Source organism: Mesoplodon densirostris, chromosome 1 (assembly GCF_025265405.1).
Source record: "Mesoplodon densirostris isolate mMesDen1 chromosome 1, mMesDen1 primary haplotype, whole genome shotgun sequence".
Classification (NCBI taxonomy): domain Eukaryota; kingdom Metazoa; phylum Chordata; class Mammalia; order Artiodactyla; family Ziphiidae; genus Mesoplodon; species Mesoplodon densirostris.
Genome location: NC_082661.1, coordinates 228,178,684 through 228,195,629, shown reverse-complemented (window position 1 = coordinate 228,195,629; position 16,946 = coordinate 228,178,684). Strand labels below are relative to the sequence as shown.

Sequence of the window (16,946 nt, the reverse complement as noted above, 5' to 3'; positions counted from 1 at the left end):
GGACTGCAGTTTATGGTCTTTGCAGGCATGAGAGACTTGTCTTGAGCCCGCTCTGAACTTATCCCCGCCCCCCGTATTGTTTATCTTAGTGGTTTTCTTTGTCTTTTGTAGGCCTATAGTTGCCCTATGTGGGCCCCGCATTCTTACCTGTACCCTCTGCACCAGGCGTACCTGGCAGCCTGCAGGATGTACCCAAAGGTCCCTGTCCCCGTGTACCCTCAGAACCCTTGGTTCCAAGAAGCTCCGTCTGCTCAGAATGAAAGTGACTGTGCCTGTCCGGACGCTCACTTCCCCGTGCAGCCTGAGGCCAGTGTTAACGGTCAGATGCCCCAGGCAGAGATGGGACCGCCGACGTTTTCTTCAACCCTGGTGATCCCTCCGTCTCAGGTGTCTGAAAGTCACGGACAGTTGTCTTACCAGGCCGACCTGGAATCTGAAAACTCTGGGCAGCTTCTTCACGCTGAGTATGAAGAGTCGCTGAGTGGCAAGAACATGTTCCCACAGCCGTCGTTTGGACCGAACCCGTTCTTAGGCCCGGTTCCCATCGCACCTCCTTTCTTTCCTCACGTGTGGTATGGGTACCCTTTTCAGGGATTCATAGAAAATCCAGTAATGAGGCAGAATATTGTTCTGCCCTCTGATGAGAAAGGAGAATTGGATCTGCCCCTGGAAAACCTGGATCTTTCTAAAGAATGTGCTTCAGTTTCAGCAGCAGACGAGTTTCCCGAGGCTGGAGGCGAAGACACCCATCCTCTCCCTGAAGCCAGCGTGAGCGAGCACGAAGGCCAGGCGGAGCGGTCACCCCAGACACCTAAGGCACCTCTGGCCCTGGCCGCCACCCCTCCTGGAGCAGAGGGAAAGGCTCATCTTCCCGCTCAGCTTCTAAACAGGGAGAGAGAAACTGTGCCTGTTGAACTTGAGCCTAAGAGGACCACTCCGAGTCTGAAAGAAAAACCGGAAAAAGTGAAAGATCCTAAGACTGCTGCCGACGCGGTTAGTGGGGCCAGCTCTGTGGACAGCAGGGTGCCGAGACCAAAAGAAGAGAGCTCAGAGGATGAAAGCGAGGTGTCGGACATCCTGAGAAGTGGTCGGTCCAAGCAGTTCTATAATCAGACTTACGGGGGCAGGAAGTACAAAAGTGATTGGGGCTATTCTGGTAGGGGCGGGGGCTACCCTCACGCGAGAGGGGAGGAGTCCTGGAAAGGGCAGCCAGGCAGGGGCCGAGAGGAAGGTTACCAGTACCATCGGAGTGCCAGAGGACGGCCCTACAGGGGGGATAGGAGGAGGTCAGGGATGGGAGATGGCCACCGGGGACAGCACACTTGATGGTGTGGCTGCGGCATTTTAGAGCAGAAGCCCTTTCTTAGGGGGACTGTTTCTGAAGTCTTTAAAAAGAACTACGTTAACATAAAAACCCAAATTGGAACTCTGTCCTCCCCTCCCCCTTGACCCTCACTCTCATTCTGGACAAGAGATTTTGGATATGCGTTTAAGGGGGCAGGTGAATTCCTGGTGTTGCCATTTTTCTTCGTTCAAAATCTGTCTATTTATCGGGTGACTGCCCCCATAAAAAGTAAGAAATAAGTTTGTTAAAGTATTTTTTATAAACAGCTTAATATAAAACATTATAGATTTAGTGTTTGATTTTTTTTCCTCATATAAGTTTAATTTTCAAATGTTGGAAATGTGTGCTTTACAGTGTTTACTAAAGTGACAAAATACATCATTTGACACACTATAGATTCCAAAACATAACATTGCACCAAATAGAAATGTATATTTTATTATGCAATGCCTTAGTCATAAACTGGGCTCAAACAATTCTTAGCCTAAAACACTGTTGTCTTTTGAAATGCTTCCAACCCAAAGGCCTTTCATCTCAATATCTGTCAAACTTGAATAATGTCTTCTCTTTAATATTACACATAAGGCAGCCTATTAACCTGTGTCTTAGAAATGTTGTATATAGTTCTTTTAATATTCATAGGGTATATTTTTGAATTTTGGTGAGTATTTGTTGACCTTGAGATTGCATACAAGAATAGATGTTTAAGAAATAATAGGAAATCTAATGAAATGGCTGTTCCCACCAAGAATTCTTAGCACTGGTGTAAATATCATGGTGCCTACTCGAAAGAAATGTAGATGCTATGCATTTTGAAAATAATCTGCATCTGTTAAAACTGCAGAAGTTTTTTAATGCCACTTTAACACTAATGCACTGACAGATTTAAATATTTTGTGAGAAGAAATGTTAAAAATTTTTAGCTTGACAGGTTTCTATAGAGTTACTGTGTTTCATTTCTCCCTTTGCACCACACTCAGTTATGTGTACCACTTTACATTTGCATGTTCAATTTGTCACGGCTGGAACTATTGTACAAAAAAGGGTGATTGTGACTTCGAATTCTTTTCTAGAGGATGCTGCTAGACAGTGGATTTGTTTGCATTTAATAGCTTGTCACCCCTTCGGTAACATGTCTCTGATTCTGCTTCCTTCCAGTCTCTTGCAGTATTCACTAGACTTTCCCTTTGCATGTTGCACTCTGTTCCCATTTGGAGATTTGATTCTCTGAATTAACACAGTAATCATTCATCTGTGTTACTATGTAAAAATAACTGTAGCTTGTATTTCTTATTTGTACATACCAATGTGAAGTTCTACCCTTTTTTATGTTCTGCTTTGATCAGGAAGTTTTGAGTGCTATGCAAACAATGTAGGAATTTCTCTTTGCATGCCACGTGTCATATACCTAGCCAAAAGTAGATTTTTTTTTAAAGCAATTACTTTAAAAGCAAATACAATTCACTTGAATTTGACAAACTGAAGCAGACGAGTTTTCTGGGTTCTCTGATAACCTACGGGAATGTTTGGATGCCAGCTAGGCTCAGTGAATCTCCACTGTACTGTAATAATGGTTATTTACCTCTGTGTTGTTTTAATTACCTAATGTCTTTGTAACTGCTGATTTGAGTAGTGATTAGTGTGTAGATATAACATAGGATTTTAGAGAGCACTTTGAAAGATAACATTTTATTATGATGGTGCTAGGTAAAAATTTGTAAAGACTGGGATGGTTGTGTGGAAAAGAAAAAAATTCTTGAGCGAACCTGTTGAAAGGAGTTTCTGTTGCCACCTTCTAAGCTGGAACAACTGGGGAAGGTGCTGCTTAAGCAATTTTTTTCTTAACATCAACAGTTGTTACGGAATGAGACGATGAGAGGGTCCTCCACTTTCAGCTCATGCTTGTATATGTAGGATTAGCTTACCTGATAATTTTAATGAAAATTACATTAGATATAATGACCAGATTTAAAAGTTCAATGTAAGTTTGATCTCAGGAGTCCAAAAGAAATCGCCGTTTCCTGTGTCCTTCGTTTTATTAACTGGGATTTGATCGTCCCAGTTTCTTCTCGAAATGTTGAAAAATTGGATAGGAAAGAATACTGTTTATTTCTTCATTGTCGCTCTGTCTTACCTCAGTTGAGTAACAGAATACTCTGTAGTTCCTGAAGGAAATGCCGATTTGCTTCCTGTTTCCCATACTTACCTCCAGGACGTGATGGAAACAGTGCTGAAAGAGAACTTGAGCAGTTGGTACTTTACTCAGTGACCTCTGGAATAAGAATAAAAGAACTGATTTTGATCATTAGTTTTAAAATGATCTGTCTTCACGTGAGGGTCAGTTTTGTTTTTTTCCTTTAGGTTGGTTATCAATATATCAGTCCAGGGGTTTTGCCTTATGCTGAGCTCACACTAGGGCCAAGCAAGCTTTTGTCCTCCTCCGTTTTAACTGAGTCGTATGGTATGTTGACGTGAGATAAAATGTTTCAGAGAAAAGGAGAAGCTTAGAAGTGAGAATCATTTGTATTTTGAGTTGGAAATTATGGAACTTACTCTATTATGATACACATGTTGAAGAACAAATGTTTAGAATGACCAAAGCTCACCTGTTCTTTTCATTTTAGTCGCTTCTGCTCAACTTGATTCCAGCCCCTTTCCTTTTAGCATTGTGTATATTTCTCTTTTTCATTTCCTCTCAGATAAATCTTCAGTCCTTGCTCCACGGACCTGTTGGTGGCAGGATGCTAGCATCTGTGTAGTCCTCGTCCTGTTTCCTGGTAACCTGTATGTTCATTTTCATGGCTGACCTAAGCTCAGACCCTGCCTTGGCCTGGCAGGAGTAGGTTTTCCCTACGGATACGTTATCGTATTTGATGCAGACTGTATATATTCTTGCAGTGTGTTTCCTTTGTGACTCAAGGTTGAATAATGCCTGTGAACTGCAAACTTGCTTATGATTGACTTGGTGCAATAAAGTTCCTTTCTAACCATTTCTGGTTTAGAAAACATTCAGCCATCCTAGAAACTAGCAATATTTATTTATGCCTCATTTATTTTACCTTAGTCTTTCACTTATGGGTACTAAGCAAGGTCCATTTTAGTGTAGCTGAAGAGACTACATATTTGCGTATTTGGCTACACTATTTCTGTTTACTGTATTTTGCTTCCTATTTAATGTCTAAATGCTATTGTGTTGTTTCCAATCTTAATGGCTCAGTTCCAGTATATCGGTTTCAAAGAACTAAGGTTTTGCTACTAGTGGCAGCCACTTACTCTCCCACTAATTGGGATTTCCCACTAATTTAGGTTTTTTTCTCCCCTGAAATACAAATTTTAGAAAAATCCTACAAGAGGGGTGGGTGCATGTCTTAATGCTGGGAAATAGCAACTTTGGGGTTGAATTTACTTGAATGGATTAAAAATTGCATTGTTACAGAGCTAGAAAAAACTTTATGTATGAAAAATGATAATAGCCTTACACTGAGTACAAATAATACTTAAAGCATGTGAAGATGTGATCATTTGTGATGTTACTTGTAAAAAAAAAAGTATATATACATCTTTTGAAGTGTTGAAAGGAAAATAGTACTTTATATTCTTTATCATATCACTTTTTGTAAGTGTTCAATATATTCCTGTTTATTTTTCTATGTTCTGTTTTGTAGCCTTAAGAAGTGTTTCAAACATATCTGAATGTATAAAATAAGAGTAAATGCCCTACATGGTGTGATGCTGCATTATATATAAAACTGTGTGCATATATTAAATTTTGTCTCTTGATTCTGCTTGTGATTCTTTGGTTCTAGGGCTTTAACCAAGTAAAATATAGCATATAAACCTTAAGAGGAGTTTAAGTAAACTCCTAAAATTAAGAGTTGTTTGCCATGGGTTTTACCCAGTCAGAAAATCTAGTGTGTGTGCAATTAACCACCACCCGGGGTTTATCATCTTTGGGTAAGTGCTGTTCTTTAACCTACGTTACGTATGTAATAAAACGGGGGTCACGCAACTAGTTAAGTGGTAGAATTTGAATTTGAACCTAGCTCTGAGTGGTTTGAGAGCTAGTCCTGTCATTTTTCTCAGCAGTCAATAAATGAAATGGGGATGTGTAGATTATCTAAGAATAATTTATAGATTAAATGACTCAGCTTTTTTAAGTTAAAACACTGTTTGAAAGTTTTATTTGAAAACTGAGGTAGCAAGTATACTTAAATACTTTGAAAACCCACGTTTCTTAAGGCTGTATTTCTTCATTAAGTCAAGTCGCCTAAGAATATTGCTAGTCAATACTCATTTAACCTACTCTGGACTTTCTCATCTTAGAGTGGCTTTCTCAGGAAGCAGAGCCTGAAACAAAAGCTTCATTCAGCACAGGGTTTAAGAGAGAGAGGTGATGTAGGTGCAGGGGCAGCAAGCTGTGAAGGGGGAATCCCAAGTCCTATAGGCCAGTTTGGGGCTGCCTGAGAAGGTGAGGGAACTATCAGAGAACCTTGGAGGGATCAGAGGGAGAAAGGAAGGAGGGAAAGGGGGAAGCATTTCTGTTGGCTGTGTTGAGGGCCAGCGCCTCCTCCCACGGAGTTGATAGGGAAGAAAGCAAGCAAGATGTCTGTTGATGCTGGTTGAAGCCCTTGCAGAACTGGCCACTCGATGTGGATGGATAAGAAGGTGAGACCGGCTGACCAGTGGGTCACAAGAAGTGTCCCATGCCAGGTTTCTCTAAAAGTTTTCAGAGAAAAGCAGAACGGTCCACTTTTCATTTTGAGTATATTTGTTTTACTTTCACTTGTTGACGCAATGATATGAGGATGTAAATAAACTGCAAAAGAGAAAGTAAGCACAACTTCCCTTCACAGACCATAATTTATAAGCTTTTCCAGAATCATGCACTCCTCAGAACAGTGAAGCTACAGTTGTTGGTATGAACATCAAGTTAAGAGTTTTCTAGATCCTCCAAGTTCAAAAAATTGTGTAGTAAGCTAGTTTCATTTTTAAAAAATAAATTTATTTATCTTTGGCTGTGTTGGGTCTTCGTTGCTGCACGCAGGCTTTCTCTAGTTGCGGTGAGCAGGGTCTACTCTTCGTTGCGGTGCACGGGCTTCTCATTGCGGTGGATTCCCTTGTGGAGCACGGGCTCTAGGAGTGCGGGCTCAGTAGTTGTGGCGCATGGGCTTATTAGTTGCTCCGCAGCATGTGGGATCTTCCTGGACTAGGGCTCCAATCCGTGTCCCCTGCATTGGCAGGTGGATTCTTCACCGCGCCACCAGCGAAGTCCACTAGTTTCTTTTAAATGAAAACCTTGGTTTTGGATTAAACGCCTTCAGGTAGAGTAAGAAACAAAGTAATGCTATGCCTATCTAGGGCTGTGCCTGTTACTGTGTAACTTAGTTCTTTGCAATGTTCTAAGATAATGTTCAGAAATCGGGCCAAAAATGGAGACCAGAAACCAGAAGGCGCAGACATGAAGGGACATTAATGCTTTGCTCCACGAGAAGGGACGGGTGGTCATGGTTGCCAGTCTCATCAGCTGAAAACTTGTAGATACGGGAGACAGACTTAGGCACATGCAGGGATGGGAGCTGGAACTATCCACTACAATCTGCCTGTACGATGCTTTCCTCTCACTAAGCTCTTCAGTGCGCATGCTCACTTGTCTCTGACCTGTGTTCTGGTTCACATGCATTTTCTTACCATTTTTTATCATCATTATAGGTGCTCCTTTCCCTGGGAGCTGCCTCCTTCATGTAGCCCCTTCTGACTCTCCCACTCAGGACTATTTCTCTTCTGAACCACGTGGTGCTCATAATACACCAGGCACTGGGGTTGAGGGCTTGACATATGTGTATCTAAATGAATGAGTGAAAGTATAGAATCAACTAAGTAGTTATCCATTCTTTCTACAGAAACAGAGAACCTCTATGGCAAGTAGATTCATTCCTTCAATACAGTAGGCAAACTACATGCCAGACACCAAGCTGCACATTGAATCTGTAAGCAAGAGAGAAAGCACTGGACTTCAAGTTGCTATGGTGTAAAATTAGGTTAAACTTAAATTACATAGATACACTTTTTGTAAAGACTGCTGCACACTAGGTTGACTATAAACAATTCATATGTACAAAATTTAAATTCAAAAGGTAATGGGTGTATAATATATGTCTCCTTTATTCCCTGTTCTTAACCATCAAGTTATCCTTCCCAAAAGCATTAACTTTCTTGAGTATACTTTTGTGTATTTTAGTATTTTGTATATTTTCATATAAACAGTGGTGTATTATAATAAATTATGTTGCACCATGCTTTTTTGCTTAGAGATTTTTTCTGATCAGGATATACTGAGCAGTCTCATTATTTTCAATAGCTAACATCTGCATTCATGTATTTGAGTTGGTAACAGATTTTATAAGAAAAAAACCTTTTCCTTGTGTTAACAATTCTAAGTCCTTTTCTACTGCTATACAAAACTTTAACATGTAAATCTGTTTTAAAATTTTCATTTACATGAAAAATAATACAATTGATACATATTTTATCATCAGCAATAAGTAGAACTGTGCTCTTATAATACAAATATTTTAAGGGCATAATACAGAATCAGTAAATAAAAACAGCTTTTGTCTTATTTTATTCAATTCATTTGAAATAATGATTCACAAATTTAACCTATCTTTAAAAATAGGCAATACTTATTTTAGTATAATCCCATTTATGTACAAAACAAACCCTTTACATATTCACAGTTAAGTGCACAGAAAAAAGCATGAAAGGATATATATTATTAAACATAAACACTGGTAACATTTGGGAGGGTAAAATAAAGGGAAATCATAACTATTCCATATATTTCTATAATATTTGAAAATTTCACAATAGACATGTATTTATGGATTACTCAAGATAAAAGCAATATTTTTAAAAGGCCTAATGGGGCTTAGTTAAACCATACGTTCTATCCACTGTCTGCATATTAATTAAAGCTTCTGTTGTTGCAAGAAGCTCTAAAAGTTTGTTCAATAATTTCTAATTTTCCTAAACTCTTTACCTCACTTGTAGTATAAGTTAGTTCCAGCTCAGCGCATTAGGCAGAAGTATAATTGAAAGTGGTTTTACACTACAGGTATCCCATCGTTGAAGAAATTTGGATGTCTTTAGAACTCCAGCTACACACTATCCAAAACTAAGAAAAAAAAGTCAAATAGATAATATCCTTTATATCCAAACCTGGAAATGAATATATTTGGTACCAAGGGACACTCTGTATTGCTATCTGGGGACCACTTTGCGTTAATGTTGCCTTTAGGTAAGTGGCTCACAGTCCTTGGCTGCCCATCAGAAATCTCTGGAAGTTTAAAAATACACAGATGCTTAGGGACCAACTCTAAAGATTTTGAACCTGTACTGTATTTTTAAAGGAAACGGATATTCTTTAAAATGCTTTTTCCAAAATCTTGATCAGTGATTACATAAAGATATGTTTATAGAATGACATTACCTTGAGAATAATTACAGAATATAGAATCTTATGAAATGCTACATCTAATTCAGAGTAAAGTTAGGATTTTTTTGGGGGGGGGGTGTTGAAATGATTTTTTTGCTAAAGATATTCAAAAGCACCAAAAACATTGTCAACAATGCTTAAGTTGGTAATAGTCTTTTCCCAGCAGTGGTGTTCTGCAGCAGATAATCTTCCTTTGAAAGTCTAAACACAGTGACAATTTAATGCAAAGACTGAAAACAAATATATATAATCCTGATGTTTATTTATCAAATTTCATCAGTGGCGTCATCGACCAGCTTTTAAAATAAGGGCAGTTTCATTATAGTGGCATACCTGGCAAACAATATAAGTATAGGAACCTTTTCCAAGATTTTTAAAAGGGGGCAACACTGCTCAGCATTTGGTACCTGAATATATAATACACCTACGGAATGAATATCTTCCCATACAGCATGAAAACTTGGAGGTAATTTGTATAGCCTGAAATGTCTTCATTTTAGAATGTTATGCACAAAAAGGGCCTTATCATCAAGAACAGAAAAGTGGCATTTGCCGTACTCAGACTACAATTTAAAACACAACTGGCTTTATGTTACAGTAAGTAAATTATACTTCAATCTCCAGAGCATGTGGGGCATAAAATCTGATCTAAGTTTTATATGACAGAAATCCCAGTAAATGTTTCTTTTAATAAATGGCTTATCGATATTCTCAGATTCACTCTAATCATCCAAGAAAAAGTAGTTTCCACTCTTCTTTTGTTCTACATCCTAAAAAATAAAATAGAGAAGCAACAAAAATCAATACCATTCTCCTATATGTAAGGGTAGGGTAGACTTTCACCTGCAGAATTACTTAGCAGTGTTTGTAAGTGTCTATACACCCTCCTCTGCACTCACTGGCTACTTCTGGAGATGCCTGGTTCCACTACTTAAAGGCAAGATTACTACCTCTGCTACCCGTCCCTACTGCCTGGACACCTTCCCGCTGCACACCTCACACACAATTCCATTACACAAAATACTTAAACATATAAAATCTTGTTATATAAAATATTGTCTCCAGAAAAACTACTAAATTCCATTTTCATCATTTTAACTTTCAGCTTCTGGTAAAAAGGTTAGTTTTTAGTTAGTTAGTTAGTTAGTTTCTGTCAGTTTGAGAACTATTACACAAAAAGTATATAAAAATAATTTTTCCCAGCACTGTTCACAGACTGGCCAGTAATGATCCATCTACCTACTTGCCTAGCTGCTTGCTCCCTTATTAAGACTGAGGTATGACAGTTCTAGGATGAGTGGATATAGAGAAAATGATACGTGTACCTGGGGACTGAACTAAGTCTCTACCCAAGAAAACTACAACACACAGTGTTTGTAATGCTTCAGAAGAAATTCTTATGAAAATTAAGCTGTGCATAATAAGTGTTCTAACATTTAGTTCCTCTCTTCTGCTTAATATGCTTTTCAGAACTGAGAAAACCCTTCAAATTTAATTTAAAACTTGCCATTTCATTACCCTGGCCAGAGAGTAAACATTTATAAACAAAATATACAGTGAAGGCTAAAGGCATCCAGATATTATGTTAGATGCTTAAGAATACATGATGTGCACCATGTCTCTGATTTCTAAGAGGTCACATTTTAGTAGCGAAGCTAGAGAAGTACAAGTATGAAAGGACAGGTATGTGTAACATACTTTATCTAAAGCTTCTGAGTATTAAGGATGGTGGCTAGAGGGCCATGCAATGGAAGCAGCGTTTAAAGGGGCACTGCAGGGACACCAGAAACACGGAAATGCTTTTTTAGCATTCATTTTTCTTTTTTTGAGAGATGAAGAAATGACTGCCTTCTAAAAACCACATATTTCACAGACTATATAAAGTGTAGGGTGCAAAATTATTTTACATACTACAAAAAAAAAAAACACTGCCAACTTAACTGACAAAATGTTTTTTCATTGTTTAGAATTTAATGCTCATTGAAGAAGTCTGTTTAGACTCTTAAAATATGCATTTTAATCATGTGTTGCTCTTCTGAGTGCACAAAAAAATGTGTAAGAAATATTAAGGTATTTGTAAAAACTTCTGTTTCAAGTGTAATCCTTCTGAAGACATTAAATGGCAAACTCAACACAAGCAGTACAACAGTGGGTGCAACTCAAACAGACAATGCAGCAATGGCAGCTACATCACAATTGCTGCCTATCAGACTGAAGTATGCCATCAGATACTAAAATGTGAAAAACATGAATCATAGAATTAATGAAATGACATAAGATATTAATGACACAGCCTTCAATTTAAAACATGCTTTTCAATTATTTACACTGAGAAATTATCCGTGATTTAAGGTAATTTTTCTACATACCTTAATTGAATTGAGTTTGTTTATTCTTGGCCTATAGTTGTTTGGATCTCTTCTGAATGTAATTTCAAGCTGAGACAAAAATTTATTCATGCCAGCCAAAAGGGTTTGAGGACTAGGGGAAAAATAAACTCTATCAGTTGTGATTGAATTTTACCCCCCCACAGTTTAATTACTTTTTGAGGATGAAGAGTATTACGAATCCCTGTTCCCTTTAATTCCCCAATCATAAGTCATCTGGATAATAGTATAGTCACAGGACATTATAAAGTCTATATTCAGAAATGTCTTTGCTTGGACTATGTAGTTTGTTTGGCTATATTTTTATGCAAAGCAAACACACTTTAAAGTGCTTCTGATCTGGAAAGAAAGTCAGCGAGAAGGTACTGCTTTAGAAAAATGATTTGACTGAAGAATTTCAAATCTAAGATATTTAGGGGAGAAGAGAATTTAACAGAAAAGGTAATGTTTATGTTAGAAATTTGGCACAAAGCAATATGTACAACATAATGGTGTTTAGTAATAACACCTTTTAAAATTTCTATACTTTATTCATCTTTCCTCACCCAAACTAGTTCTTAAATCATGTTAAGTCATATCATACATGTGGAACATTTTAAGCATTTTGTAAATACAAAGGGAGGATCAGTATTTGAATAGCTTTATATAGTCTAAGAAATTTCCCTAACTCTCAAAGAAGTTATGTTATTTTCAATAATTGATACATAAATTTTAAACAGAAAAAAAAAAGGAATTCTAAGAAGTTTAGTACTTCTATTCCTTGGATGAATTATTCAAATAGCAAATCCATTCCTCCCTAAACCAGGAAACATTATGTTGGAATCACATGAACTTGCTGTTTTTACAGGTCAAATGGCTGAATATCAGGAATTTCATACCGTTCAACCTAATAAGGTTTCAGCACTAAAAGTAAAAAATTTCTCATAAAAAAAATTTCTCATAAACTAATGTGAAACTTCTTTATATTACAAGTACTCTCAATCAAGCCAATAAGGAAAAATGAGAGAAAAAAGGGGACGGAGGAGGTAAAATCATTCATTTTTAACTCTGCTGTACATTTGACCCACCTCCTAGAGTAATGGAAATAAAAACAAAAATAAACAAATGGGACCTAATGAAACTTCAAAGCTTTTGCACAGCAAAGGAAACCATAAACAAGATGAAAAGACAACACTCAGAATGGGAGAAAATATTTGCAAATGAAGCAACTGACAAGGATTAATCTCCAAAATATACAAGCAGCTCATGTAGCTCAGTATCAAAAAAACAAACAACCCAATCCAAAAATGGGCAGAAGACCTAAAGAGACGTTTCTTCAAAGAAGACATACAGATGGCCAAGAAACACATGAAAAGATGCTCAACATCACTAATTATCAGAGAAATGCAAATCAAAACCACAATGAGGTATCACCTCACACCAGTCAGAATGGCCATCATCAAAAAATCTACAAACAGTAAATGCTGGAGAGGGTGTGGAGAAAAGGGAACCCTCTTGCACTGTTGGTGGGATTGTAAATTGATGCAGCCACTATACAGAACAGTATAGAGGTTCCTTAAAGACCTAAAAATAGTACTACCATATGACCCAGCAATCCCACTACTGGGCATGTACCCTGAAAAAACCATAATTCAAAAAGATACATGTAAATATTCCTGCAATGAACACTGTGGTACAACTGCCAGGATATGGAAGCAATCTCAATGTCCACAGACAGATGAATGCATAAAGAAGATGTGGCACATATATATATGACGGAATATTACTCAGCCATAAAAAGGAATGAAACTGAGTTATTTGTAATGAGGTGGATGGACCTAGAGTCTATCATACAGTGAAGTAAGTCACAAAGAGAAAAGCACGTACCGTATGCTAATGCACATATATGGAATCACTGATGAACCTAGTGGCAGGGCAGGAATAAAGACACAGACGTAGAGAACGGACTTGAGGACACAGTGGGGGGAAAGGGAAGCTGGGACGAAGTGAGAGAGTAGCACTGACATACATACACGACCAAATGTAAAGTGGATGGCCAGTGGGAAGCTGCTGCATAGCACAGGGAGATCAGCTCGATGCTTTGAGATGACCTAGAGGGGTGCGATAGGGAGGACGGGAGGGAGGCTCAAGAGGGAGGGGATATGAGGATATATGTATACTTATAGCTGATTCAGTTTGTTGTACAACAGAAACTAACACAACATTGTAAAGCAACTATACTCCAACAGAGATTAAAAAAAAAAGAGCCAGCCAACTTGAAATAAATAAATAACTAAATAAAGTAAGTTTCTAAGTGTTGGAACTTAGTTTAGAAAATAGTTTTACCTGTTTGCAAGTGTGTTCTTAGATGGAACACCATCAAAAACAATGACTCGATCTGCTAGATAGGTGGCCATGATGAAGTCATGTTCCACAACAAAGGCTGTCTTCTTAGCATGGAGTATGAAACTAAAACACATGATTTTGAAAAGCTTTATATCATCATATTCAAACACTATACTAAGCATTTCTGTCTGCCACTACACATGATCACAGGCAGTACTCTTAGGAGCGGGACATTTACCGTTTGACAACTCGAGCAGCCATCAATCTTTGCTCAGAATCCAAATATGCAGATGGTTCATCAATTAAATAGACATCAGCAGGTTTGCCCAAACAAAGAGCTAAAGCTACTCGCTGCAGTTCACCACCAGATAATGTCTGCACCTATTTGCAAAAGAAGTTCAGTAAACCATGTAGAGACATCCAAAGTTTAAAATAATAAAATGATAAAACAACAAAAATTATTTTAGAGTACCTCTTGATCGATGATGTTTTCAATTTGCAGAGGCTTCATTACATCAGTCACAAATTGTGGATGAGTGTAAGCATCTCTGATCTTTTCATGTAGTAGCTGGCGAACACTTCCCTGTTTTTAATGGAAAAGTATTGAAATTTTATTTCAGTACAGAACTACTCTAATTATGAATCTTGAGAAAGTTAAGCTACACAGCAGAAGTATGTCAATTTGCCACTAGCAGATATCGATAGTATTTTGATGCTTATCCATCAGCTATGACATGTTTTGAGATTTTAAAAATTAAAAACCCACCATGTCCAAGTTAAAAAACAAAACAAAACCAAAATCTTAAAATTTGAAAGTAGTGAATGATGAATGTTTCAGGGAAGAAATCATTAGAGACCAGGAATACTTCTAAAGGTTAATATGGGTATCAAGTCATCTTAGGCCATCTGTGAGCTAACACAAAACGCACGATAATGACAGGGATGAATTTAAGATGTCTTTTAACTTGTTATTTGAGAAGAGGGCTGAGTTTGAGAACTTAAAAGCTAAGCTTATAGAAAGCATCAATGATAAAGTTTTCATTGTCAGCCACGCCATCTCAAATATTCCCAACATGAGTGAGTACTGAGGTACTGAGCATAGATACTGTAGTTAATAAGTTCATTACAACACCTGCAGAAATCAAAGGAGGTTAATTTCATAATGTTTTAAGGCTCATCCATATTGTAACATGTATCAGTGTTTTATTTCTTTTTATGGCAGAATAACAGTGGCTCTACCATTTTTCATTCCCACCAGCAACGTATGAGGTTCTAATTTCTCTGCAACCTCAGCAATACTTGTCATTGTCTTTCTGCTTTAAGTCATTCTAGTGGGTGTGATGTGGTATCTCAATGTGGTTTTGATTTGCATTTCCCTAATGACGAATGATGCTGTGCATCTTTTCATGTGTTTATTGGCTATCTGTATATTTTCTTTGGAAAAATGTCTATTCAAATCCTTTGCCCATTTAAAAATTGAGCTGTACAAGTTCTTTATATATTTTGGATACAAGTACCTTATTAGATATATGATTTGCAAATAATTTCTCCAGTCCTGTGGGTAGCCTTTCATTTTCTTGATGTCATTTGCAGCACCAAAACACATTAAGTTTTTGAAGATTTATTTTGGAAAAAGATGCCAAACAGACCTTAAAAGAGTTTCCTAGTAGTGGAAATGAATAAAGGACTGTAGTAGTCCTAAGATCTTCCTTAGCTACCTTATTACACCTGTACAGAAACTAATTTGGAGAAAATTTTTGATATAGTGTAAGATTAATGCTCTAGGTATATATACATATAAACTCTTCTTCAATAACAAAATAACAGAATAACTCACGGTTGATTTGGGACTGATTTTCTGTGGCTTATAACTGACATTTAAAACTGGTACTTCCCCTGCAAAGTAATGCAAATAAATAAGACACTGAAAATGGCCCAGATCTTTAAAGTTTACTATGTGGAACAGAGTAAAAAGACTCAATATTACAATAGTACCTCCTTCATCAGGTTTAAGTCTCCCAGCAAGCATTCTGATAAATGTCGTTTTACCAGTACCTGGCAACACAACATACAAGAAATTGACTTGAAAGATGCTTCACATTTACAGTAAATCACTAATGTACTACTGGGTTTTAACTGAGAAATTAGTTTTGAACAAATACACTGACACTACTGAATGCTGAAGGTTATACAGAAAAATACTTGAACTTTCATGATTCATCTCTCAAGTATCATTCTAAACTAATTAGGAGGAATATAGACTATTTAAAGCTTATGACGGCCATTTTAACAAACAGTGGGTCTATAACATCTTGGGTTAGTTCTTGAAAGACTTATTTAGCTAAAATATCAATGCACACAATTTATTAAGACAGGACAATAATTGTTATGATTGATACCATCATCATAAAGGCCAGTTACATGAAATATTTAACTGCAACCAAGCTCAAAATTCCTGTTAACTAAAAACTGATACATTGCAACAAACTTCATAAATTTTTTTTCTTCTACAGTTTTGTAAGCTGTAAGTACACCATTCAAATCTTTTTCTAAAAATCATGAAAGCAATACCAGATATTTGGCACTCAAATTCATCTCATAACTATATTTATGATGATAATCTATTACACTAAAAAGTGTTGGTAATACAACTATTTACAAAGTTAGATTAGCCTAAATTTAAATTAAGAAAGGTTCCAAGTGGAGGAATGCAAGGAAAACATTTTAAACTAGACTGTTTCAGAACCAACAATTTATCCTTTCCTTCCTAGTCAGTTTCTAAGATGAATAAGTGCTATTCATATCAATTTATACATAGAAAAACCAACTTAGAAAAAATCTTATTCTCACTGAAGGTTATGAAAACAAAATAAGAAATATGAACTCGATTAAATGACAGATTATATCATACATTGTCACAAAATGCGAACTACACTGAGAAATGTAGGAATTCAATCCAGCTCCCAGACCTATAACTGAGTCAAAGTTTTTCACAGAGTAATTAACACTCAGTTACTGGATAAACAGAACAAACTTCCGAATATCACAAAATAAGGAAAACTTACCATTTTCCCCCAACATCACCATGATTTCAGAATCTGTAAACTCTCCAGCTACAATTGCTAGCTCAAACTCTCCCATCTTTTTCTTCATTCCGGGATATTTATACATACACATCTTTTTAACTTCTTCTTCATTTGCTGTCTCAGCTACTTTAAAAACAAGTGATGCATCTCTGAATCTCAAGTTTTCTGTTGGAACGTAGCCATCCAAAAAAATGTTTATGCCTGTTGGAAAGTCATTGAAATAAATTAGTAAAGATCACTTAAAGACTAAACTTTTTCCACAAAAAATAAATGATCATATAAAAGCTAAAACCCTAGGCTCTCTTGTG

General features: G+C 37.0%; 2 protein-coding genes across 6 annotated transcripts in view; one reads left to right on the top strand and one right to left on the bottom strand.

Annotated features, from left to right (window-relative positions):
- The window catches only part of OTUD4 (OTU deubiquitinase 4), a 41,267-nt gene extending 36,310 nt beyond the window's left edge, over positions 1 to 4,957 (top strand). For both annotated transcript variants that reach the window (XM_060115865.1, XM_060115856.1), the window contains exon 21: positions 112 to 4,957. In XM_060115865.1, the coding sequence (XP_059971848.1) occupies positions 112 to 1,326 (1,215 nt within the window). In that variant the 3' untranslated portion in view covers positions 1,327 to 4,957. The remainder of the gene's footprint in view (positions 1 to 111) is intronic.
- A 1,368-nt stretch (positions 4,958 to 6,325) lies between these two features.
- The window catches only part of ABCE1 (ATP binding cassette subfamily E member 1), a 31,754-nt gene continuing 21,133 nt past the window's right edge, over positions 6,326 to 16,946 (bottom strand). For 2 of the 4 annotated variants that reach the window (XM_060115814.1, XM_060115825.1), the window contains exons 11-18: positions 16,618 to 16,839; positions 15,548 to 15,607; positions 15,390 to 15,448; positions 14,025 to 14,135; positions 13,791 to 13,933; positions 13,553 to 13,675; positions 11,210 to 11,321; positions 6,326 to 7,188 (exon numbers count right to left, since the gene is read on the bottom strand). In XM_060115814.1, the coding sequence (XP_059971797.1) occupies positions 7,030 to 7,188; positions 11,210 to 11,321; positions 13,553 to 13,675; positions 13,791 to 13,933; positions 14,025 to 14,135; positions 15,390 to 15,448; positions 15,548 to 15,607; positions 16,618 to 16,839 (989 nt within the window). In that variant the 3' untranslated portion in view covers positions 6,326 to 7,029. Of the gene's footprint in view, positions 7,189 to 9,085; positions 9,611 to 11,209; positions 11,322 to 13,552; positions 13,676 to 13,790; positions 13,934 to 14,024; positions 14,136 to 15,389; positions 15,449 to 15,547; positions 15,608 to 16,617; positions 16,840 to 16,946 lie in introns of those variants that run through there. The other 2 variants (XM_060115835.1, XM_060115844.1) reach the window with 2 other exon arrangements.